The following is a 23,609-nucleotide window of genomic DNA, read 5'->3' as shown; positions in this document are numbered from 1 at the left end:
AGTTTCAATGCCTTCTAAGGTGAGGTTCACCACAACGTGGTTTGCCCAACTGCCTGCCTAATCCCAACATTAAAAGCTAGACAGCGTAGCATCATTTTTATTGTCTCTAGGATTTTTTTGCATTGTTTTTCTGTTGCTTGAGATTCATTAAGATCAACTACACCACAGGGACTCCCTTGGTGCCTTTCTCTGAGCCATTAATAGTTGTTTATTTCCTGAACCTCATGGGGATTCAAGCTCCTAGCACAGAAACATGGAAAGATAAGCCCATGCTGGATTCAACATAGAGTTTTATGCATTCTAATCTAAAAAACAAAACAAAACAAGATAAGAGAAGGAACAGGAATATCCTTTTATGGACAGAAGTACAGGAAGGAATACCCTTTTATGGTTAAGAATACTGGAGCAGGAACATATGTGATGTCAACCTGCATGTATAGGCTGACGTGGTTGGATTCCTGGGGAAGGAGGGAGAGGGTGCCTGGAGGATATATATACTGCATGACGTTTCTCATTTCTTTGGACTTCTTTGGACTGACCACGCAAGTGCCTTCTGCTATCCAGAGAGCAGAATAAAACTCTTTCTTTCTTGGAATCAACCTCGGTATCATTTGACTTCCTTCCTCCCTCTCGGGAGCAACGCAGACCCAATCGGTGAACTCCAATAAGGCTACAATACATCCCTCATTCTACTACTTGAATGCATGCAAACTGGGTATATCTGAATGCACATCCATAGGTTTTATGGATCTGGGTCTGGTACTGACTGGATGGATACTAGAATCAGCAAGGGATATCCATATGACCTGAAGGTGCTGCTGTGCAATGCCAGGTCAATGATTCATAAGACCACTGCCATCCATGACTTGATCATGGATGGAGGATTTGACCTGGCATGTGTAAGAGAGACTTGGTTGGATGAAGCAGATGGGCCTGTCCTTGCCGCTGCTTGTCCACCAAGTTTCTCTTATGCACAGCAACCCAGGTCATGTGGGCGGGGAGGGGGGGTTGCAGTGATTTTTAGGAAGTCATTAGTTTGCACCAGGCGTCCTATTGGGAAGACCCTGTTCTCTGAGTGCATGTTCTGGAAGTTGGGCAATAGGGGCAGTACAGGATTCCTTTTGGTGTACCGACCTCCCCACTGCACCAAGGATTCCTTGCCCAAGCTGCTTCAGGTCGTGGCGGATGTTCTCCTGGAGACACCTAGTTTGGTTGTCCTAGGGGATTTTAATATCCATGCCGACACGACCTTACAAGGGGCCGCTCGGGACTTCATGGAAAGCATGGCCTCCATGGGGCTGTCCCTGAATAAGTTTGGCCCAACCCATAGCCGCGTACATGCCTTGGACCTGGTGTTTACCTCTATGGATGTTGGTGATCTGACACTAAGTAAAAGCGAAACGAAAGAAGTGCCATGGTCAGACCACTTCCTGGTGCAACTTGACTTCTCCGCGACCCTTCCCCTCTGCAGGGAGGTGGGACCGATTTGGATGGTCCGCCCCCGCCACTTAATGGATCCAAATGGTTTCCAGAGAGTGGTAGGGGATGTTTTATCCCATGTTGATGGCCTTTCAGCTGATTCCCTGGTGGCCCGCTGGAATGTGGAGTTAACCAGGGCTAGATTAAAATACAACATTAAAACATTAAAATTCAGCCTCATTTCAATGGAAACTCAAATCAAACACCTTTTTGGGGATGAAAACGTCAAATCTTCACCAAGGCTAACTATCCAGATTGGTCTCAGATAAGAGAATATCTATATGATTGGCTGCAACATTGTCAATTAAATGGGGTTTTTAAAGAAGACCAAAAAAAAAAATATACCATATCTAGATTCCAAAGAGAAATAGTAGATGATAATAAGCTCTTAAAGAATATGTATAATCTATTGTTAGAATGGGAGACCAAAGACGAAGAGGTTAAATCTGTAATGATTAAATGGGCACACGATATAGGACACAACATACAAATGGAAGACTGGGGAAAACTATGGAAAGTAAATTTAAAATTTACTGACTGTATACAGTGGTACCTCGGGTTAAGAACTTAATTTATTCTGGAGGTCCGTTCTTAACTTGAAACTGTTCTTAACCTGAGGTACCACTTTAGCTAATGGGGCCTCCCGCTGCCGCAGCACAATTTCTGTTCTCATCCTGAAGCAAAGTTCTTAACCCGAGGTACTATTTCTGGGTTAGCGGAGTCTGTAACCTGAAGCATCTGTAACCTGAAGCGTCTGTAACCCAAGGTACCACTGTATTGTTAAAAGAGAATTATATGAAGATGATGTACCGATGGTATATTACACCTGTAAAAATGGCAAAGATGTATAGAACAAGCGCTAGTAAGTGTTGGAAATGTAAAGAAAAGGAAGGTACATTTTTTTCATATGTGGTAGAATTGTAAAATAATTAAAAACTACTGGGAAATTGTGTTAAATATAATGTAAAATCCAATAAAAACCATTGAAAAGAAGGTGCATTTTAAAGTTTGGTGTAGATACCTGTGTTTCAGGCAAACATCACAAAACACATTACATTTAAAAGAGAGGGAGAATAAATACGATGGTAAAGACATGATTCCAACAAGGAATTTCTTCTTCTGCTGCTTCTTTTGAAAGCCAGTTCTTTTCTCTGCTTAAGGCAGGTCAGTTCTTAAGAAACCCTCTGGTGCTAGCCTGGAATGAAAGGACCCACCTCAACTGGAACACCAGAAGCTAAATGGTAGGTATCTCTTCATGCAACTATCACCACACCACCCCAACCCCTGCTCCTCCCCTCAGGTCCTTGAATGTTCCTGTCATTGCTAAATACAGGAGATCAAGAGATACTTTCTATCAGATTTTCTGAGGTCCTATAAATCTATGAGCTTCAGTGAGTTCCCCCACTCCGTCCTGCTTGACCTTCAACATCATAGATTTGTTTGGACAACTGCCTTTGCTAAACACAAGGCTGCCTCTCAAGACCACTCAGGCCTTGTGTTTATCAGCTCTATCCTGAAGACTTTAGCCACTGCGGCATGGACATCCTTATTCCGCAACGTGTAGATGATCGGGTTGAGGAGAGGGGTGATGACAACATAAAAGATGGAAACGTGTTTGTCATGGCTGGGGTCAGTCCCTGACCGAGGCCTCATGTACAGGCCAATGAGGCAGCCATAAAACATGGTGACCACCATCAGGTGGGAAGCACACGTGGAGAAAGCCTTGCTCCGGCTCTCGCCCGAGCTCATGCGCACGACAGTCGCCATGATGAGTCCGTAAGAGATCAAGATGGTGGCCAGAGGGACAATTAGTATGAAAACCCCCACCCCCAAGATGATGGCCTCTGTGAAGCTCGTGTCGGTGCATCCCAGCCTTATCACCATGACAAACTCGCAGTTGAAATGGTTGATCTCATTGGGGCCGCAGAAAGGGAGCTGCATGATAAAAGCTGTGATGAGCCCAGAGAGAAGGAAGGCTCCTACCCATGAGATGGCCGCCAGCATCAAACAGCGTGCCCGGCTCATGGCTACAGCATACACCAGGGGGCAGCAGATCGCCATGTAACGGTCGTAGGCCATGGCCCCCAGCAAGAGGCCTTCGGTGCAACCTAGAGAGCAGGCCATGTACATCTGGAAGGTGCAGCGCCCAAACGAAAGCCTCCCATCCCCGGCAAGCAGGTGAGCCAACATCTGGGGCACGATGGTGCTGGTGAAGCACATCTCCAAGAGTGAGAGGTTGCTGAGGAAGAAGTACATCGGGGTATGGAGGCGGAAGTCCATTTGGACCAGCAGGATGATGAGGAGGTTGCTCGCCATGGAGATCAGATAGGCAACGAGGATAATCACAAAGAGGGCAAGCTGTGTTCTCCGGTGGCTGGTGAGTCCCACCAGGTAGACCTGGGTGATCATGGTGTAGTTCCCAGGCACTGTTCTGTCTTGCATCCTGCAGAGAAAAGAGGAACAGGGAGGGTTAACAAACAAGTTCTCATAACTGGCCAGGATGGGCTGGTATATTTGTGTTGTATTTGGTTGATTTTGAAGAAGAAGAAGAAGAAGAAGAAGAAGAAGAAGAAGAAGAAGAGGAGTTTGGATTTGATATCCCGCCTTTCACTCCCTTTAAGGAGTCTCAAAGCGGCTAACATTCTCCTTTCCCTTCCTCCCCCACAACAAACACTCTGTGAGGTGAGTGGGGCTGAGAGACTTCAAAGAAGTGTGACTGGCCCAAGGTCACCCAGCAGCTGCATGTGGAGGAGCGGAGACGCGAACCTGGTTCCCCAGATTACAAGTCTACCGCTCTTAACCGCAACACCACACTGGCTCATCAGCACAAGATTCACAGGAGCAAAAACGCAAGCTGCCCCTCCACATTCCACCAGCTTTGAGGGCAGCCTTCCTCCATGGCAGGGTCCCAAGGACAAGAAAAATGACACCCACAAAGTAGGAGGCCAATTGGATATCAAATACTTGGGTCATCTCCAGACTGTCAGTATTTTGCAAAAGGGATTCAAACACATACCGGAAAATTTTGTTGCTCTAAAGCAACGAAATCTACTTTACAAAATAAAAACAGACTTTTTGTGAAGAAGAAATACGCTGAAAATTATACATGGCATGGAGGAAGTGGGTATAGAAAAGTTTTTCTCCATCTTTCGTAACTCTAGATCTTCTGGACATCCAAGGAATCTGAATGTTGGAAGATCCAGGACAGATAAAAATACTTCTTCGTGCAATGCATAGGGCTCATCTACACTTCTGCTTGTCCTTAGTGATTTTTCATTTGTCCCATGCTTTTGGGGCTCTGGGTCCGAGCGGTTTTCCATTTGCGCTGCTGCCTCCCTGTGGGAAACCCACTATTTAGGGCTAAATTGGAGCAAACATCAGTCTGGAGCAAAACCCACTTGACAGTGGTAAACAGCAGGCTTTCCCAGGGGTAAGTGTGGACAAGTTAAACTATGGAACCCACTCCCAGAGGAGGCAGTGACGGCTTGCAGTGAAATCTGAAATTCCACAGAAACCACTCAGCATCGGAAGTTAGGGCTTTTATGATGTGTGTAGAATTGGGAAAGCAATGTTTCCACCCCCCAAATCCATGACCATGTGTGGTTCCAATAGGGCAGATCAAGCTGAGATAAAAATATGGGCTTTTATAGCTAACAGAAGTTACAGGGACACGGGAAGCTGTGTTACACCGAATCAGAGTTTGGGTCCATCTAACTCAGGGCTGCCTGCAGTGACTGACAGCAGCTCTCCTGCCCAAAAGAGGTGGGCTTGAGCCTGGGACCTTCTGCATGCAAAGCAGATGCTCTCACATGGAGTCATGGTCCTCCATAAGGGAAGGTTCTTCATCCATGATGTGAATCTAGCATTTCCAGGTTTCGCAGCTTCTATGGCAGACAAACAAATCAGTGAAAGTCAACTGAACTTCCTTACCATGTTAATTCAGAGCAGCGGGAGAAAGCCAGAGGCATTCGTTCAATTGCAGAACTGCTCCAGAGCAAGGAAGCTATGAATGTTTAGTTGACGTCATGGGAGCTAGCCCAGCAGCGCCCATCATAGGATATGCTGCAAATTTGTAGGGCTGTGGGGTATTTTCCCTGCCCCTGCCGCCCCCACCCCCTGATGCTCATTTCCAGAGTTCAGCTCTACTGAGGAGGAAAAGGTATTGTTGTAAGACTGGGCATCTGGACAGCGGAGGCATAACACAGCCAGATGGAACTTTGTTAATTGTATGTTGCCAAGTTGCCAAGGACATCTGTTGCTAGGGAAGGTGCTGGTGATTGATATCAGTAGCAAGGACTTCCCCAAATCTCCTGAATGGAACATAAAAGCATATGTTCCCCTTTCAAGTATGACATAGGCGAAAGGGTGGCATAATCTAAGTCTCTCTCTCTCTATTTAAAGAAACAGCTGTTTGAATGGGGAAGTGAGACTGAGGGCATTCCCAGGCCATTGCCGTTTCTGGCAAGTTCAGGTTGCTCACTTAAAGATGATTTATCACCAGTGCAACAAAGCTGCTTCACTGCAAAACGGACTTTTTGCAAACAGGGAAGTGAAGGGAGAAACATGTGGTTTCTTGATGCAAACTTCCCGCAGACAAGACAGATCGAATGCTCAGTAAATAGCTGTGGCCATTTAACCTCCCTTCAAACTTTGTGCAAACAAATCAGGACAAATGCTCAACAGGCCAAGTGGAAACAACCCGGGAGAAATTCATTTAAGGCTCTGTAACCTTAAATTCATTTAAGGCTCTGTAAGTGTATTTAGACTCCCTGGAAGAGAAGACTCCCTGGAAAAGACCCTGATGTTGGGAAAGATGGAGGGCACAAGGAGAAGAGGACGACAGAGGACGAGATGGTTAGACAGTGTTCTCGAAGCTACAAACATGAATCTGACCAAACTGCGGGTGGCAGTGGAAGACAGAAGTGCCTGGCGTGCTCTTGTCCATGGGGTCACGAAGAGTCGGACACGACTGAACGACTAAACAACAACAACAAAGTGTATTTAGGAGTGCTGACTGCTTCTCTAGTTGGGATGTGCTGTTGGACAGTTCAAGATGTAAATAAGTTCACTCTGTAAATAAACACAATCATTACTGAATCCCATAAGCCTTCAGTGATCTATTTCCACAGGAAACTTAACCTGGTCTAAGCAATGGACCTCTGGAACTTCTTGTTCCTCAGGGACCTAGGGGTGAGCCTAAGAGCATGTTTAATCAAACTGGGAACAACTTCTAAGGTGATCCTTTAACTTAGGGATAGCCAGTGCTATGCCCTCCAGATGTTGTCGAGACTACAACTCCCATCAGCCCCAGCCAGCATGGCCAGTGGTCAGGAATAGTGGGAGCTGTTGTCCAACAATATCTGGAGGCACCATATTGGCTTTCCCTGCCTCAGGTATTGTGTGGCTTCCTCCCTGTATAACCCTGTCTTGGATAGTAAGACTTGCAGGGACTAAGCAGTAACCAAAGGATGCTTCAATAGCAACTGTCTGGATTGAGTGTGGATTTTTGGTAGACATTAAAGACCTGATTTACAGATCCTGGTTCCTCCTGGAACCCATTGTAAAGGGATTATGCGAGTCTCACAAACCACACACATGGAGGGCTAGTGTGGTGCACATCAGTATGGAGGAGGGGGCTAGACCCAAAAAGATTCTACTCTCCACTTTTTACACTCAGTAAGAATCCCATCAGATGTTGCTTGAAATGAGACCTTCAGGGAATCCTTCCTACTTTTGACTTGTATTTCCTGCATTGACGTGACGAAGAGCTGTAGCTCTGATTTACGTGCAAAAGGTCCCTGGGTTCAATCCCCTGTGGTGGTTCGAGCATTGCTACCATGCAGATATATGGTAAATGACTTAGAAATCTGTTCCCAAGTGCATATTGGGGTTAAAAATGAGTCTGAAAGGGTTGAAGATGCCTGCTCTCAGGTGCACACCCTCTTCATGCCAGGCACACTGAGCAGACCCATTCGGGCCTCACCGCTACCCCTTTCCACCCATGACCTGAGAGTATAACCAAGAATGCACATGACACATTGCAAGGTGAAAATCAGCAGCATTGTTGGGAAATCTCATTTTCAGGTAACCTCATCTGCTGTTGACAGATGTTTCCATTAATAGACACACACACCTCACAACGCTTCTCAAGAACTGCAGGGTTCTTCCAGCACACAGTTTGAAAAGCTGCCATTTCAGATCAATCCCAGTTCATTGCAAAACAATTGCATCCCTCACACTAGAGAGAAAAACTCGTGAGATGTGTCTTCCCGCCCATGATGGAGATACAATGGACTCAACAGTTTGAAATGCTCTAAAGAAGGATGGGCTGGAATCCTCAAAAGTGGTGCCTTAGACTACGAACCACATTTCCCCCCTTGGAATTCTAATGGAATTGTTGCTCTGTGAGCTGTAAACTGTGGCGCCCAGAATTCTTTAAGGTATAGTGGTTGCACAGCCCTGGACATTAGCCATAAAGCTAATTTTACTTTTAACCATTTTTGTGAGAAGGGTGGCATAGAAGAGAAGCAGACATATAACAGAGAGAGGTGATCAGACATACAGATCAAGAGGCAGTCACTGCACTGTTTTATTTCATTCAAGTTCTGCGTTCGGATCAGCCCACCTGAGACCACCACACCTTGCACCTTGGAGAATGTCGCCGAGCACTGCCAGGATTCGCTAAGCTTCAAGCTCCTTCAAGATATCTCTATGACGAGTTCTTAAAGCCTTCTAAAGGGAGGGAGACCACCGTCTGTTTCCAGTCATGGATTCTACTGGCCCATTGTTGACCCATGAATTTAGTACAGAATGAACACTTTCTTTCCATGGCTCCTTGCCTAATGTATTACTCTCATCTATTTAAGAGCTCGGTGCAATAATAAACTTTCTAGTTCTGCTCCATGTGGGATCCATCAACTTGCCCCCAAAGACCATTCCCCTATTTCCATCTGGATTATAAACAACCAATTATTGCACTTAAATCCCCCTGTGTGTGACTTCTGCCTTTGTCATTTGGGAATGGTGCTTCTTATGCTCAGAATGTATTTGAAAGATGATGCAACTGTGGCAAAGATTAGATGCACCCATGGCCAAAGAAGCTTAATTAGCCATGAGTAGGGATAGTGGACGCGGGTGGCGCTGTGGGTTAAACCACAGAGCCTAGGCCTTGCCGATCAGAAGGTCGGCGGTTCGAATCCCCGCAACGGGGTGAGCTCCCGTTGCTGGGTCCCAGCTCCTGCCAACCTAGCAGTTTGAAAGCACGGCAAAGTGCAAGTAGATAAATAGGTACCGCTCCAGCAGGAAGGCAAATGCCATTTCCGTGCACTGCTCTGGTTCACCAGAAGCGGCTTAGTCATGCTGGCCACATGACCCGGAAGCTGTATGCCGCCTCCCTCGGCCAATAAAGCGAGATGAGCGCCACAACCCCCAGAGTCGGTCACGACTGGACCTAACGGTCAGGGATCCCTTTACCTTTAGGGATAGTGGAGAATTTTGATTCCGCTCACGCTGAAGGCAAACCTACCAAATCTGAAACAATATGCAAACCATATTTCTGAAACAATGTGCAAACCAAAACACAGCCACTCTTCATAATTTTCAAGCCTCCAGATTTTACAGGTGCAAGTCTGAAGCCAAGTATTGTGTACAAAATGGCAGCTATTGTGGTAAAGTGTGCATAAAAATGCATGTACTGTATATAATTAAAAACCACATAAAATTAAAATTGAAGACCATCAATCAAGCATTATAGAAATATGTTTTCTTTTCTTTCCTTTCCTTTTTATATATATTTTTAATAAGTTTTTCTATTTTACATTTTAGAATATTCATTTAAACAACCTTAAAATATCAGTGACTTCCCTTCTCCGCTTTCCATGGTTCATTTTGCGTACCATAAATCCCTGCATATTTTACATAAACTAAACCATTCAGTATTCCATTATTATATCCATCAAAACTTACTTACACTGTTGAATTTATCTTAAGGCTGCCAACGTTTTCAAATGTACACAATTTTCACCCATATATTCAATAAACATTTTCCAATCTTCTCTAAACGTATGTTATTCTTGTTTTCTTATTCTATATGTTAAGTCTGCAAGCTGTGCATATTCCATCAGCTTAAGTTGCCATTCTTCATTAGTTGGGACCTTGCTTGTTTTCCACTCTTGGGCTAACAAAACACGGATCGCAGTAGTGGCATATGTAAATAATCTTTTTTGACACCTGGGAATTTCCATCTGAATTATCCCCAACAAAAAGGACTCTGGTTTTCTTGGGAAACAACTTTTAAACTTTTTTTTAAAAAAATCATTATAAATTATTTCCCAATATTCTTTTACAAGTCCACCACATATGACGGAATGTACCCTCAGCCTCGTTGCATCTCCAGCAATTATCTGTTTCAGTCTTATACATTTTAACAAGTCTACTCAGAGCTAAATACCATCTGTAAATCGTTTTCAGGTATGTTTTCTTAATCGCCTGCATTTAATTCCACCTCGTCTAAAGGCTGAAATGGAAGGGGCCTCCTGAAAAACAGAATAATGCAGGAAGGTATGGGGAAAATATTTTAAATGGAGAGTGGGGTGAGAAAGAGAGAAAAAGAGAGTCACCCCTTTGATGGCTATGCTGTACTTTTGTATTTAATTGGACAGAGGCTAGCAAGGGTTAAGATCCTGCCAGAGAGTTGAAACAGGAGCCAGTGGGAGGTGCTCTGTCTGTATCTGTGTGTTTGTGAATGTGTGGTGTATATCCATGGTCACATGATATCCCTCATTTCCTTTCTCTCTCTCTCTCTTTCCACATAGCAAAACAACTGCTGGCTTTTGCATACGAGGTGCTTTTCCAGAGAAGTTGAGCTGAGACCAGGCCAGCAAGCAGAACTGTGGTGAGAGCCAGGATTCCTGGGTTCCCTGAGCTTGGAAAGGGGTTCGGAGCCGTATATGTAGAATCGGAAGTTCCATTCACGGCAGCTCAGGGGTGAGGATCCTCCCCGAGTTTTAACCTCTCTGGAATGTGCCCTTGAACTCTGCTTAATACCTCTTTCTTGCATGCGAGGCTGCCTGCCGCACAGAGAGAGGAGTGTATGCAGAAACCAGCTAGGCAAATACATTCTGCCCCTTTCCATCTCTGGCTCTGCTCACATTTGGTTCTCCACCATAAACATGTGGAAGATTGCAGGGAAGGCAATATAACCCTCTGTGTGGAAAAGGTCTCCCACCTGCAAGCTCTGGGAGCGGAGCGGAAAGAATAGGAATCCCGATCTACCTCCTCATCCTTCCTCATCTACTTCCTGAGTCCAGTCCAGAATGGACATTGGATATTACCTGCAACGGATCGGGTACCAGGGCACCACTCAGCCTTCTCTGGAGACCCTGCGCGGCCTCCACCGGTGCCACCTCCTCTCCGTGCCCTTCGAGAGCCTCAGTATCCATTCCGGGGAGCCCATCGTCCTGGAAGTGTCCTCCCTCTACAATAAGATCGTCCAGCAGCATCGGGGTGGCTTCTGTTTTGAGCTGAATGGCCTCTTCCTGTGGCTGCTGCAGGCATTGGGATTTGATGCCAAAGCTGCGGCCGGGCGTGTCCGGAACCGTTTCACCGGCTGCTATGGCCCCCCGCTGGACCACATGGTGATTTTGGTGCAGCTGGGTGGGCACCAGCTGCTCTGTGACGTGGGCTTTGGTGAAGGCTTCACGGAGCCATTAGAGCTGAAGGCCTCTGTGGAGCAAGTCCAGGAAGGTGGCATCTTTTGGCTGGGCCTCCAAGGGGGCGTCTGGGTGCTGGAACGCCGAGACGTCTCTGGGAAGGAGGGGAGGCCCTTATATCAGTTCACGCTCGAGGAGAAGAAACTGGACGATTTTACGGGCATGTGTCTGTATCACCAGACTTCTCCCAGCTCCATATTCGTTTGCAAATCCTTCTGCTCCCTGCACAAAGAAAATGGTGGGCGCCTCACCTACATGGGTTGGCGTCTCATTTCCAAGAAAGGAGAGGAGCGTACAGAGACCACCCTGCAGAGCAACGAGATCCCAGTGGTGCTCCGTGAGAAATTTGGGATCAATCTGAGCAGGGACTTCAAGCCAAAGGATGAAGAAATCCTGCCACCCCTTGAGGAAGTTTAATGAGGGATGGTGGAAATTGTTCCCAATCAAGATAATAGCCTAAAAGATGGTTTGTAAATAATTTCTCAGGGTGTAGCTCCTAGCCATTGGTTAAGTGCCATGATGTCATGGAAGCGTCACAAACATTCTTTTTTTAAAAAAATAATTTTTATTAACCGGCCAATCAAATCAAATTAAATCACATCACATAAATTCCGAATTACAAAGCCGAATTTTAAATTTTGTTGGGGGGACCCATATTTCAAGATCCGAAGGGGGATTCTGATCATCTTCTTGCTACTGCGTTAATGTCCAAATCAGTCCAAACAGAGTTCATAATTCTATCCAGTCTTATCTTGCTGTTTCCACATCACATCTTGTTCATATATTTTCTCTTTTTTCTTTATGATCTCTTCTGATAGTCTCCTTAAGCCGATAAACACCAATAATGATCCTGTGTGAATTTTTCCATTCTTCCAATCCTCAAATCGAGATGGTTTCCATATATCATCGCCTTCATAGATAACATCGCTCTTTCCATCGTTAATCTCGTAAAATTGTCGCTCTTAAGTCCCTCTGAGGAGTTTCACCCACAATATAAAAACAGCTCTATTTCTCTCTTTCTCCTCCCAGACTCAAGACAGATCTTCCCAATATGGCGATGGCATTTTTAACTGCGTCATTTCAAAGCTCTTATACATTCCACGCTCTTCTTAAAACAAGCTTTGGTTCGAAAGTTTATCTCCACACAGCCTTAAATCCACAGCTTAAGTCCTTAAAACGACATTTCTGACTCGTAAGGGGAGGGATTCTTGTTTAATCACATAAGAAAAGAAAGTTTTTCCCCCCTCCCCCATCAGTCATTTGCCATACCGAATCTTGGCGTATCTTCTCATGATTTATTCTTGTCTTGTTTTATGAGAGATCTCTTCTGTTAGCAGTCTTTACTCCCCCTCCTTCCTTGAAATATGTGCATTCCTTCATCCAAAATGTTTCTTTTTGAAGTTCTTGCAGCTAGTGGCGCGGATCAGGGACGGCATCCGGGAGCACCGGAATCCCACAGGAGGGCTTTGTGCCTAGTGCCCCCAGCCCCACAAATTCGGGGGTGGTATAGGGCACAGCAGGCAAGGGCAGCCCCCCCCCATCCTGGGGGGGGGGTAGGGAGGCTAATTACTCCCATCATAGCCTCCAAATTACCTCGTGTGGGTTGGAGAGATGTTATTGTCAGCCATCTTCCGATGCGCCCCCTAGTGGCCCCGCTTCCCGGCCTTTTTGCTAAGATCAAGTGCATCACAAACATTCTAATCTCTAAAGAAAGGGGAAATTTCATTTGTTTGCTCCAATCCCGGGCCTGTCTGTTAACTTCCACACTCTTGCTATTTTGCAAATGTAGTGAAATAAAAAAATTAAGGTCTTATATATATAATAAATGTTCATAGATGTACCAAGCAAACGCACATAAATATATAAACCACATGTCTGAAGCAGCACAGGAAAACAGCCCTGGAACCATTTTGACTCCCAAACTGACCAAATGATTTCTCTGCAAGGTCAAGGAAAATGGAAAAGCCTCCCCATCGTCTTTTCATTCACAAATCCTGTCTTAAAGGTATGTCTGTGTAATGAATAGGGTGAGCCTGTGACCTGGCTCAGGAACTAAGTTTTTATCATTACAAAAGACTGGCCAGGCTCCCCAGGGTATCCAATCAAGTAAGCATTAACAGGTAACTTGCCAGACAGGAGGTAAACAACACACTCAGATTTCTGTTGTAGACTGCCCTTTCTGTGATGTATGTATGATGTTTCTGGGGGTGGTCTTGTATTCCAGGGCGGGCAATTTAAAATGTCTATATAAGGGCAGGCACACCTTGGTTCTGGGTCCTCCTCCTTCTCCTGCGTGTGAAGGGGGCACCCTGTTGCAACAGTTCAATAAAGATCAGGTTTACTATTCAATATTCTCTGGTTGGCCTCTGTTATTTTCTCCAACCGATGGAGAACCTGCAAAGGACTCTATAAGTGCTCTTGTGTCCCCCATAAGGGAATAAGGGCAGATTTACATTTATTACAACAGGTAGTGCAGTTTGGAGTTCTTGCACAAGAAACCTGCTTCCCATGACCTTTAGCCAAAAGAGGCTCATAGAGCTGCTTATAAAAATCAGCTTTAAGATGGTCCCTGCTCTCAGGCTCACAGTCTCAAAATACCATACATGACACCCAAGGAAAAAAGCAGTGGGAGGGAGAAAGCAAACACGATCACAAGTTTTTAAAGCTGCAACCAACATCAGTGGCAGTTCTGGCTGATTCCCCTTGATAAAGAATGATTTCTCCTCAAAAATATTCTTCCCTGCCCCAGATCAGACCCTAGAGCCCAGCAGGGAACAACATCCAGAACAGGGCAGTTGCTGCAACACAGTTCTTCCCTCAGACGACAAACTTGATGATAGAATCCTTGCAGACGGGAGACTGGTGGAGTCACCCCTCTCTTTTGATGTGACCCTGCAAAGTTGGCCTGGCTGAAAGACCCTGGCTGGCACAAGTTCAACCAGAGAGTTGTGTGACTGAGTGGCGAGTTGAACTTACGCCTCCTCTTGGTCATAATCTGAAACTATCCATTTCGCTGAATTAGAAATTTGTGTGTTCCGTTTATAGATTGTTCATATGCCTCTTAACACGCTCTGTTATGTACTGAAGTTCTCACCCTGAGCCAGCAGGGGGATAGTGTAGATAGTTTTCACTCAGGTCCACATATGCAAATAGGGATTGAAAGTGACGTTCAGTGATTGGATAGTTACAGAAAGTGATTACAGTTGCATTGTAGTGGAGCTCTATATAAGTAGGCTGGCTGAACCCTTCAGTTCAGTTCTGTTCTGGCCTGTGAATAAACAAGAGCTGTTTGAAGCATCGCTGTGTCGTCTGATATGTTCACCCACAACTTAACACACTCCTAGGCAAAGTTTGGGGTTCCAATAGAAACCGAGAGATTTGCCGCATCAGCCCCAGACCAGCAGGTCCCCACTAACAAGGCTCAGGGATGGGAGGGACGAGAGGTGCATCAGTTTTTAGGGAAACAGTGAGGGTTTTTTTAAAAAAAAACCACACACATCAGAGTCACAACAGACCAGCTCTGTGCAAAACTCTGATAGCAACCCTCTGGCATATGAATGAAGCAGATAAGGAGGTCCACCTTATTCTCAAGAAAATTGGGTGGTGAGGGAAGGGGGAATCTTGGAGCCAGCCTATGGGAAGTCACCACTTCGTAGTTTGTGGAGTTGGGGAGGGAAGAATGAGCGATGATCTACAAGAGACAAGTGCTGAGGTCGCTTTGAGTTCATGCATAGAGAGGCTTCGGGAGGCGGGGTCACGTGAGAGGGGAGGAGCCAAAGCCCTTAGAAATAAACAAGCCTTTCTGACTTGCATTAACCCAGAATTTCTCCGCCTGCAACTCGCCTGGCGTAAGAGCTGTGAGCATATGGAATGGAGGGAACGGGGGTGGAATATAGAAAAGGAAGGGGAGGTGGGGGTGTTATAGAATATACTGAATAATTGTCAGATGGGTGGGGCTAGGATTGCATAGGTGCTAGGAGGTTGCCTGTGTTTTAAACAATTACATGCCAGGCAGAAAGTGAACAGGTGATGTTTTCCCCAACCATTTTGTCTTCAAATGCTGCACCTGTTAAATTTCTGCCTTGCACTGGAGGCACACAGAAGCCCTGCCATGAAAAAAAAAAGTGGTTTCCTGGGAATGAGGACACTCAGCCCTTTATTGGCGAAATAAAATATACATTGTCCTCAACAGAGGTGTTTAATTCATGCCAACTATGAATCTGTGGCAGGAAAATGTGGCTGTTAAGTACCTAGTGGGCTGTACTGTATTGGTCTGCAAAGAAATGGAGGTGGGCAAAATCTTTCTATTGGACTGTCTTAACTGAGGTAGGAATATGCAGGCCTCCTGGTTTCACAGAACTCTTCATTGCACAGAAGGGAAAGGTGGATATTTCAAATGCATATTGGGCAAACTAGATTAGAAAGGCAACAGATCCGCCGGCTTGCCGTTAATGGGAATTTTGCAACACACACCAGACCTGGAGGTGGTTGCTCATTGCGCCATTAGTGTAACATCCAATATGCAAATAAATTGTTGGTTTATTGGGTGATGAATTTGCTCACGTCGTGTGAAAGTCTGATGCAGTTCAGATCTTTTGTAACAGGAGGACTGTGTGTGAGAGGGAGGCAGCACAATCTTAGACGGTGATGGAGCACCGGAACCAGGAAGAGGGCCTTCTTGGTAGTGGCGCCCACTCTGTAGAACGCCCTCCCTTCAGATGTCAAGGAAATAAACAACTATCTAACTTTTAGAAGTCATCTGAAGGCAGCCCTGTTTAGGGAAGTTTTTAATGTCTGATGTGTTGTTGTTATCATCATCATCATCATCATTAATTCTGCTGGGAGCCACAGTGGGGTGGGGTATAAATTAGTAGTAGTAGTAGTAGTAGTATTTCTAAAAACGAAGTCACTTCCTTTCTCATTCTCTACCCGTTTCTCCTTCTCTGCCCCCTAAAGGTCTTGACTGCGATGGTTCTGCAGAAGGAAGTCCCCAAAGTCCACATATTCAGCACCAGGGCAGGAGATGTGATTCTTCGCCCTGATCTGAACTGCTACCTCCTCCTCTCCGGTTTGCCGACCTCGCCCTGCGCTGAGCTCTGGCCCTTGCACCCTTCCCTGCGCGGCAGCGAACACTATTTCAGCTCCCGTTGGCACAACACCATCTACGTCATCCGGGACAACAAACTCCTGGAAACCCCAAACCTTCACACCGAGCCCAGCAGAGAGCCCCGTCGCCTGCACCCCAGCTGCTGCGCTGGGCAACATTATTTCGTTGTTTCTGGTGGCTCCTTTGGCATAATCTTAAGCCCGGGCACCATGACGGCAGTCAAGGACTTGACCACAGGGGAACCAGATCCAGACACACAGCCAGGACACCATCAGTGGTCCAACGAGAAGATGGGAAGCCATCGCAGTTACCTCTACTGGCAGCTGTGGGATAACTTCAGCGGAGAAGTCTTTTCTTTCCACCCCAGTGTCCTCAACTTCTTGCCGGGAGGTCTCGGCCTCAGCAAAGGGGACGCATTCAAGGCCTGGGAGCTGCTGAACATTTTCCACAACTACTCCGACATCCCTGTCTCCAGGTTACAGGAAGTGTCCCGGAAAGTGGGCTGCGCCACAGAAAAGCTGGCTGATGTTGGGCGCAGCTGGGTGGCAACGGCCCTGCCAGATTCTCCTGAGCCGGGCTCCGTCGCCGTGGCGCTGGCCAAGGCCCAGTTTGCGTTACCGACCGAATATGGCGGTGTGGGCCTGAACACAGAGCAGGAGGAATGGGGGGAAGCCCGTGAGGTGGAGACAACCCTGACGTTCACACTACAGCCTGAAGATGTTGCCTATGTGTGGCAGTATCAGCTAGGGCTAGGGAAGGAGGTCATCTTGTTTTGCAGGGATATTGAGGTCACTCTTGGCTGCGACCCACCAACTAAGGTCCCCCTGCCTTCTTCATCCTAAATAACAGCTGGCTCCAGCTCCCCATTGCTTTCCACCCTTTTCCCCTTAGATGTATTTCTGTACACTACCAACTGATAAATGCTGAAATAAATAAACAAACCGGGCATGGGGGAACCTGCGGCCTTCACAATGTAAGTAGATACCAAATCCCATCAACCCAGCCAGTGGTCAGGATTGATGGGTGTTGCAGTCCAGCAGCATCTAGAAGGCTAAAGGTTCCTCATCCCTGATTGGACAGAATTCCTGGGGATGTTGTGTGTATGTGTGTGTGTGTGTGTATACAAAAGCTTAATAAAATGCTTTTAATGCTTGCTTGAATAGAGGGCCCATCAAATCTCACTACAGATTGAGAATTCCTTCTGTGGCTGTTTTAATAAATAGATTCCCCACCCCTCCAGCCTTGATGCAGGGAATTAGAGCAGAGTGGTCCAGAGTGGTCAGTCTTGACTCTCTAGGGTTGGCGGGTTTATGCAGAGGGTGAATAAACCCCCATAGGTTGGAATGGGGTTGGAAAAGGTCCCGACATAGAAAAGATTAGAGGAATAGCACACAAAAATTAATTAGGAGCTCAGAGCCCCAGAAATACATGACATGGGCATGTGCAGAGTGCACCTCCCTTCCCACTGAGGAACCTCTGCATTTTATGATTCCACAATACAGCCGTATTCCTTATTTTTTGTGTTTTATGATTCCTAGTGATGATGATTAATAAATGTTAATTATATATTGATGTTCCTTGGCTTTATTTCATATGCATTCCAAACAATCTGGGTTGGGGGTTGACAACTTTATTCATTTATTTATTTAATGTATTTTTATTAAAGATTTTCTTGGTTTACAAGCTCACCAAGGGGTCAAATGAACTCAAGAGGCTTGGGGGACCCTGGAACAGCAAAACCACCAGTGAAAGGGACTGCAGCTTTCTTTCTTTTCTTGGGTAGCCAGTGTTTTACCATGCAAGAATGAATTTGTGGTCTATGACTGAGTTACAGAGCATTGTGTGGGGCTGACTTGTCCTCCAGCCTTTGAATTGCAGATTTCTGTGCTGCGCTGGCTCGCCAGATGCAGCTTGCCACACTGGCCACGTGACCTGGAAGTGTCTACGGACAGCGCTGGCTCCCGGCCTATAGAGTGAGATGAGCGCACAACCCTAGAGTCTGTCAAGACTGGCCCGTACAGGCAGGGGTACCTTTACCTTTAAAGCTAAAACAAGGGGGCGCTACTTGGTATGTAAAACACTTGAGGTATTGTTTCACGACACAAGTTTGCATATGCAAATATAGGATGACCGGGGTAGGTGGGGAGGAACTCGTGTGGGCCCTCAAGCTCACTGGAGGAAACTGAGCCAGCCGCTATGGCCCCATTCTAGCCTGGGATTTCTGCCGCAGGGTCAGTGTCTCCAGTACCCTAGCATGGAGCCTCTTGCCCACTGCATGCTCCAAAGCTAAGCACTCATGAACTCTGAAAACACGAAGTGCTTCGTTCTCAAGAGCATCGAGTGAAAGTTCTGTTGCGTATGGTGGAACTTCGCGGTGAAAACACAAATTAAGACATGCCAAAGGAAGCTCCAAGTTTTTCACCTGTATATTTGCACCGAAAATAACAGCTCTAACTGAAAGGCAGCGTGGAGATCTGTCTCGTTTGTTGTAATGCACATGCCTAATAATCATTGCATAATCTTAGCCGGTTGTATAACCACAGAAGGGGCGTGGCTGCGAAGGGACGCTGCACTTTTGAATTTGCCACCTGAATTTGCCCACGTACACACAACCGGGCAATGTCACACACCAACTTGCCGCCCTCCCGCCAAGCCGAACTACGTAGACTCCCCCCAACTCTCTCCGGCGACGCCCAAAGATGGGAGGTGTGGCGGGGGTGTGGCCAACTTTTCCGCACGCCCCCCCCCCCCCCCTGCGCCTGGGCTCGGCGAGGAGACACAAACAGTTCCGCGGCTTCGCTTCACGCCAAGATCCTGAAGGGGGAGCAGATCTAGGCGGAGATCTGCTGAAGGGAGAGCAGATCTCCCCCTAGATCGCCTCCTGGGGTGGAAGCTGTCGGAATAGAGGCCGTCCTTTGCACCTGCCCTATGTCCCCAAAAACGATGCAGAATCCTCCCTTCCCCCAACTTCGCTCTCCACCCGCCTACGCACAAACTTTCCTTGTCTTTAAAGCAGGGGTCAGCAAACTTTTTCAGCAGGGGGCCAATCCACTGTCCCTCAGACCTTGTGGGGGGCCGGACTATATTTTGAAAAAAAATATGAATGAATTCCTATGCCCCACAAATAACCCAGAGGCGCATTTTAAATAAAAGCACACATTTTACTCATGTAAAAACACCAGGCAGGCCCCACAAATAACCCAGAGTGGTGCATTTTACATAAAAGGACACATTTTATATACTGATTCCCGGACCGTCCGCCGCCCGGATTTAGAAAGCCATTGGGCCGATCCGACCCCCGGGCTTTAGTTTGCCTACCCATGCTTTACAGTGTTTGGTTTTGGGTCTCCTCCCCCTCTGGAGGGAGGAGCCGAGGAGCCCGGCCTTCTCCGCCAGCCCCTTCCGGGAAGCTGCCGTGGCCCGACTGTCAGCGACTGCAGTCCGGGAAGCCGCTGCGCCCTGGTGAAATTGGCGCGAGAGCCTGCAAACCAGGTGAGGATTTTCTGCAGCTGCATTTGCTCCAACCGACCTCTGCGGCTTGTTGTCACTCGCTTGCAGGCTTCCTCTCATGCTGTGTTGTGTGTTTGTTTTTGCCCTGCACCGAGCACCACGCAGCGGGGTGCCGTGGGGGTGTGTGAGAGAAGTTTTAGGTGTTCCTACCTGGGGGTGGGGGGCATGGTGACGGCGGTGCTAACAACCGTGAGTTAGAAAGGCCGAATCCTTCAATTTTTGAAAATTAGTCAAGGGGCGGGGGGGCAAAGAAAGAGAAGGAGAGAGAGGTGATGTCATTTGTTTGTTTGTTTGTTTTCATGAAAGCTATACACGGCTTGATTGTAAAAAAAAGGGGGGGTAGTTTCAGGTGGTTTCTAAAAATTATTAGATCACTCCTAAAAGCATGTTAGTTTCCTTTCCCATCCCCTCCCTCTCAGCAGAATGACTGGAATGGGGCTTTAGAGGGTATCTTCCTGCTTGAAGCTCCACTGCACTAATTTTGCACTGGGAAGTGGAAGAAGGGCTGTGATTATTATTAACTTGTTGTGATGGGTGAAGCACTCTGTGCTCACAGCTTGCGTTTCAGCGTGCTCTGTGGAAAATAAAGCCTTGGGCTTGGGAATTAGCCCTTGTGACAGAAGCCCAGGATTCCTGGGTTCCTGGCCCAGTTCCGCCCACAAGGAGTGACCCTGCAGGAATAGAATCCCTCACGCACCATTCCTATGGCCTGCAGAAATGCCACAGGATTCTGGATCTGGGGGGTCCTAGCCTTCTGCAGCTTAAGAAACCATGGCACACTCTCTCTTAAGATTGCCACTTTCTCTTCATATTCTGGCACAGCTTCTTTGCGATGTGGAGACAGGCAGGAGGAGGAGAAGGATAATAGCAGTGATGTTATCCCCGACCTCCTACAGCACGGGAAAAGCTTTTCCTGTTGTGTTTCTGCTTCTTGTGCCAGATCTGGTTAATTAATAGGACACTTGGCGCCTGTAAACATCCAGTGGTCACTGGTCTTCCATAGCTGAGAATAATCCCCCCCAAGAAACCTGAATTGCAAACCACACTCCTTGATCCCCGGTTTTGTGCCTCTTAAAAGCACAATCTCACAGGAACACAAGGAGCTGTCTAATTCCGAGTCAGACCACTTGTCTATCTAGGTCAGTATTGTTTACACTGACTGGCAGCACCTCCCCAGGGTTTCATACTGGGGCTCGTTTCCCATTCCTACCTGGAGATGCTGGGTTCAACCTGGGATCTTCTGTACGCAAAGCAGATGTTCTGCCTCTGAGCTGCGACCTTTCCCAGTTTTCAGCTTGTACACACTGTTTGCTTATGAAATCACAGAATTGTAGAGTTGGAAAGGGACCACAAGGGCCATTTAGTCCAACCCTCTGCAATGCAGGACTCCTTTTGCCCAATGTGGGTCTCAAACCTACGACCCTTAAGAGTTTCATGCTGTACCAACTGAGTTGTCTTGTTGAGATTTATAGATAATTCCTGGCGTACTCGGTATTTGCAACTCAAATTGCCACAGCAGGATTCTTAATCTAGGCAGGGGAACGTATAACAGTATATGCATATAACATTGTCCAGTTAGGTGCTGCTAACAAGCCAAATCTCTGGGAAACGAGGCCCTAGGCACAAATGCATACTAAAGTTATGCAAACAGGGGAAATGCCCTAGAAAAAAATTATGGCTGGCTTCCAAAGGAAAATGAAATGAAAACATCTGTCATGGCACAGTGTTTGCAGATACAACAAAGCACACCTATCTGGATTTGAGATTCGAATGCCAGCCCTACTTCTCATAATCAAACTAGACAAAGGGGTACACAAGATTACCTCAGGGACAAATCAGGCTGTTCAAGTATTCAGTAGGAACTTGTTGAATGATGTAGGGTAATGATCTCCCGCTTGAATCTGCCGTAAGGTTAGGGTGCCTTACACGGTGGGCAGAATCTAGCTTCCTGAGAATTTCAGCTTTGCATATAAGTGTAACTGCAAACACACCTGAGCTTCTGGCCCACAGGTTTGCAAAGGTTTCCTTGAGAAAGCACACGGGCAGAAGAAATCCAAGATCTCAGGTGGGTAATAATCAAATGACATTTCACTGGGCTCTGCACAGCACCTTAGAGCCAAATCAGAATAAATTGTGCTATATCATTGTTGCTTTTTAAGGAGGCAGAAAATAATGAAAAACAAGATGTTCTCAACAGAGGTGTTATTGATGCAGTTTGAATGCCACTGACACAGAATGTTATATTTTTTTAACACAGCAGGACCCAGCCCGGAGTTAAGGGTCACTTCATTGCTTTGTATAACTAAAACATGTATTTCTCATTTCCCTTTCCCTCTCTACCAGCAACAGCAATTCACATTTTGTGATAGATTGCCTCTGGACCTAGAGGTTCCATTAACCTGTATTTGCTAACACCTGTCGATTAGAACCTCTTCCGCATCTCTCCACCCCGGGACATCCATGGCTGCCATTGTGCCCCGGGCAGACTCCCGTGGCACAGACATCTTTGCTACCCGCCACGGTTTCTTCGTCGTCCGCTCAGACCTGGGTTGTTTCCTCCAAGCGCTCGACTTCCGTTTGGGGCAGGACCTCCAAGTGTGGGATCTGCACCCGGCCTGCCGCAGTGGGGACCACTACGTGGGGGACCCCACCAGCTCCGCCATCTACCTCCTCCGTGGGGACTCGTTCTGCAAAGTGCTTGACCTGAGCTCCGAGCCACCCTCCAGTACCCTCCCGCTGCACCCCAGCTGCCAAGGAGGTGACCATTATGCCTTCTGTGAGGGCCGGTTCTTCATCTTTTTCCTGACACGTGGAGTGGTCCTATCTGTGGCCGACCTGGCCACTGGGGCCACGGCTAAGGAGATCTGCTTGGAGCCGGCACTTCTCAATGGACTGTATTACTATGGTGCTGACGCCAGCCACCTCGCCTGCTTAAGGATGGATGAAGAAAACGGCCTTTGTGGCTACCTTTTTGCAGCGGCAGGGCCCAAGGAGACCTTCTCCGTCCATCCTGATGTGGTCTCCTTCCTTCCTGGGGGGCTGGGCCACACCCACGGGGCTGCCTTTGGGGCTTGGGAATGCCTCAAGCTGATCTCCAACGCCACAGACCTGCCCATGCCCAGCAGCCACGAAATCACCCGCAAAGTTGGTTCCTCGAAGCTGGCTTTCAGTCAGAAATACCGCGTCTCTGGATCTCTGGATCCAGAATCCTTGGCCGCCTCCCTTCTCCAGCACCAGTTTTCCCTCCCCGTCGCTTACGGTGGTCTGGGGCTTCGGACGGAGCAGGAAGAGTGGGAGGAGGCAGCTGAGGAAGGAGAGGCTTTGCGGGTGATCTTGCAACCCCGTCAGAAGCTGTACTGGTGGCATTACCAGCTGGGGTTGGGCAAAGAGCCCCTCCTCTACTGCCGGTCTCTGAAAGTCACCCGCAGCCCCTCGCCACCCACCCATATACCTCTGCCACCGGTTGATTCTTGATGCCAGGACTAAGCAACAAGAATCTGATGTTTGTTTGGTTGGGGTTGTGCATACAATAAGAGCGCTGCTTGCTTGCTTGCTCCCTGCCCTGCCCCGGCTGTGCTTCCGGTTTGTTTCGTTGTTATACCCATTTCACAGGCGGTAAAACAAGTTGCTGGGCTTCTCTTGATGTAGAAGGGGCCTGTGTCACACTTGGTGGAGGTCATGAAACCACTACTGTTCAAATAATAATAAATGATAACAACATTAAGTCTTCCCGAGCATTGTCTGGTATGAGGGCTCCTAGGTGTCTATATTTTATTAATTTTTTAATAATAATTTTTATTAAT

At 47.1% G+C, this 23,609-nt stretch overlaps 4 protein-coding genes across 7 annotated transcripts; 3 read left to right on the top strand and 1 right to left on the bottom strand.

Moving 5' to 3' along the window:
• Positions 1-2,798: 2,798 nt before the first annotated feature.
• LOC310662468 (olfactory receptor 2D2-like) lies at positions 2,799-6,526 on the bottom strand. The gene is made up of 2 exons (XM_083409401.1): positions 6,466-6,526; positions 2,799-3,922 (listed from the first exon to the last, which is right to left on the bottom strand). The coding sequence occupies exon 2, from the start codon at positions 3,919-3,921 to the stop codon at positions 2,956-2,958; it is 966 nt and encodes a 321-aa protein (XP_083265527.1). The 5' UTR covers position 3,922; positions 6,466-6,526; the 3' UTR covers positions 2,799-2,955.
• A 3,702-nt stretch (positions 6,527-10,228) lies between these two features.
• On the top strand, positions 10,229-12,119 carry LOC310663125 (arylamine N-acetyltransferase, pineal gland isozyme NAT-10-like). Its single transcript, XM_083410766.1, has one exon. The coding sequence runs from the start codon at positions 10,794-10,796 to the stop codon at positions 11,604-11,606; it is 813 nt and encodes a 270-aa protein (XP_083266892.1). The 5' UTR covers positions 10,229-10,793; the 3' UTR covers positions 11,607-12,119.
• A 2,711-nt stretch (positions 12,120-14,830) lies between these two features.
• On the top strand, positions 14,831-17,868 carry LOC310663059 (uncharacterized protein). Of its 3 annotated transcripts, none has more exons than XM_083410627.1 (2): positions 14,831-14,901; positions 16,146-17,868. In XM_083410627.1, the coding sequence occupies exons 1-2, from the start codon at positions 14,869-14,871 to the stop codon at positions 17,136-17,138; spliced, it is 1,026 nt and encodes a 341-aa protein (XP_083266753.1). In that variant the 5' UTR covers positions 14,831-14,868; the 3' UTR covers positions 17,139-17,868. The 3 variants fall into 3 exon arrangements, with proteins under 3 accessions (XP_083266753.1, XP_083266755.1, XP_083266754.1); XM_083410629.1 differs by lacking the exon at positions 14,831-14,901 and adding an exon at positions 14,902-15,037; XM_083410628.1 differs by lacking the exon at positions 14,831-14,901 and adding an exon at positions 14,914-15,046.
• Positions 17,869-19,673: 1,805 nt separating this feature from the next.
• Positions 19,674-23,530, top strand: LOC310663063 (uncharacterized protein). 2 transcript variants are annotated; one of them, XM_083410638.1, is made up of 2 exons: positions 19,674-19,788; positions 22,150-23,530. In XM_083410638.1, exon 2 carries the CDS (start codon positions 22,267-22,269, stop codon positions 23,278-23,280), a length of 1,014 nt encoding a protein of 337 aa, XP_083266764.1. In that variant the 5' UTR covers positions 19,674-19,788; positions 22,150-22,266; the 3' UTR covers positions 23,281-23,530. The 2 variants fall into 2 exon arrangements, with proteins under 2 accessions (XP_083266764.1, XP_083266765.1); XM_083410639.1 differs by lacking the exon at positions 19,674-19,788 and adding an exon at positions 20,726-20,945.
• Positions 23,531-23,609: the final 79 nt, after the last annotated feature.

The sequence above is a fragment of the Podarcis tiliguerta genome (genome assembly GCF_965153285.1).
Source record: "Podarcis tiliguerta genome assembly, chromosome: 13".
NCBI lineage: Eukaryota > Metazoa > Chordata > Lepidosauria > Squamata > Lacertidae > Podarcis > Podarcis tiliguerta.
Note: the sequence above shows the minus strand (reverse complement) of the source record. Positions and strands in the feature narration are given on the sequence as shown.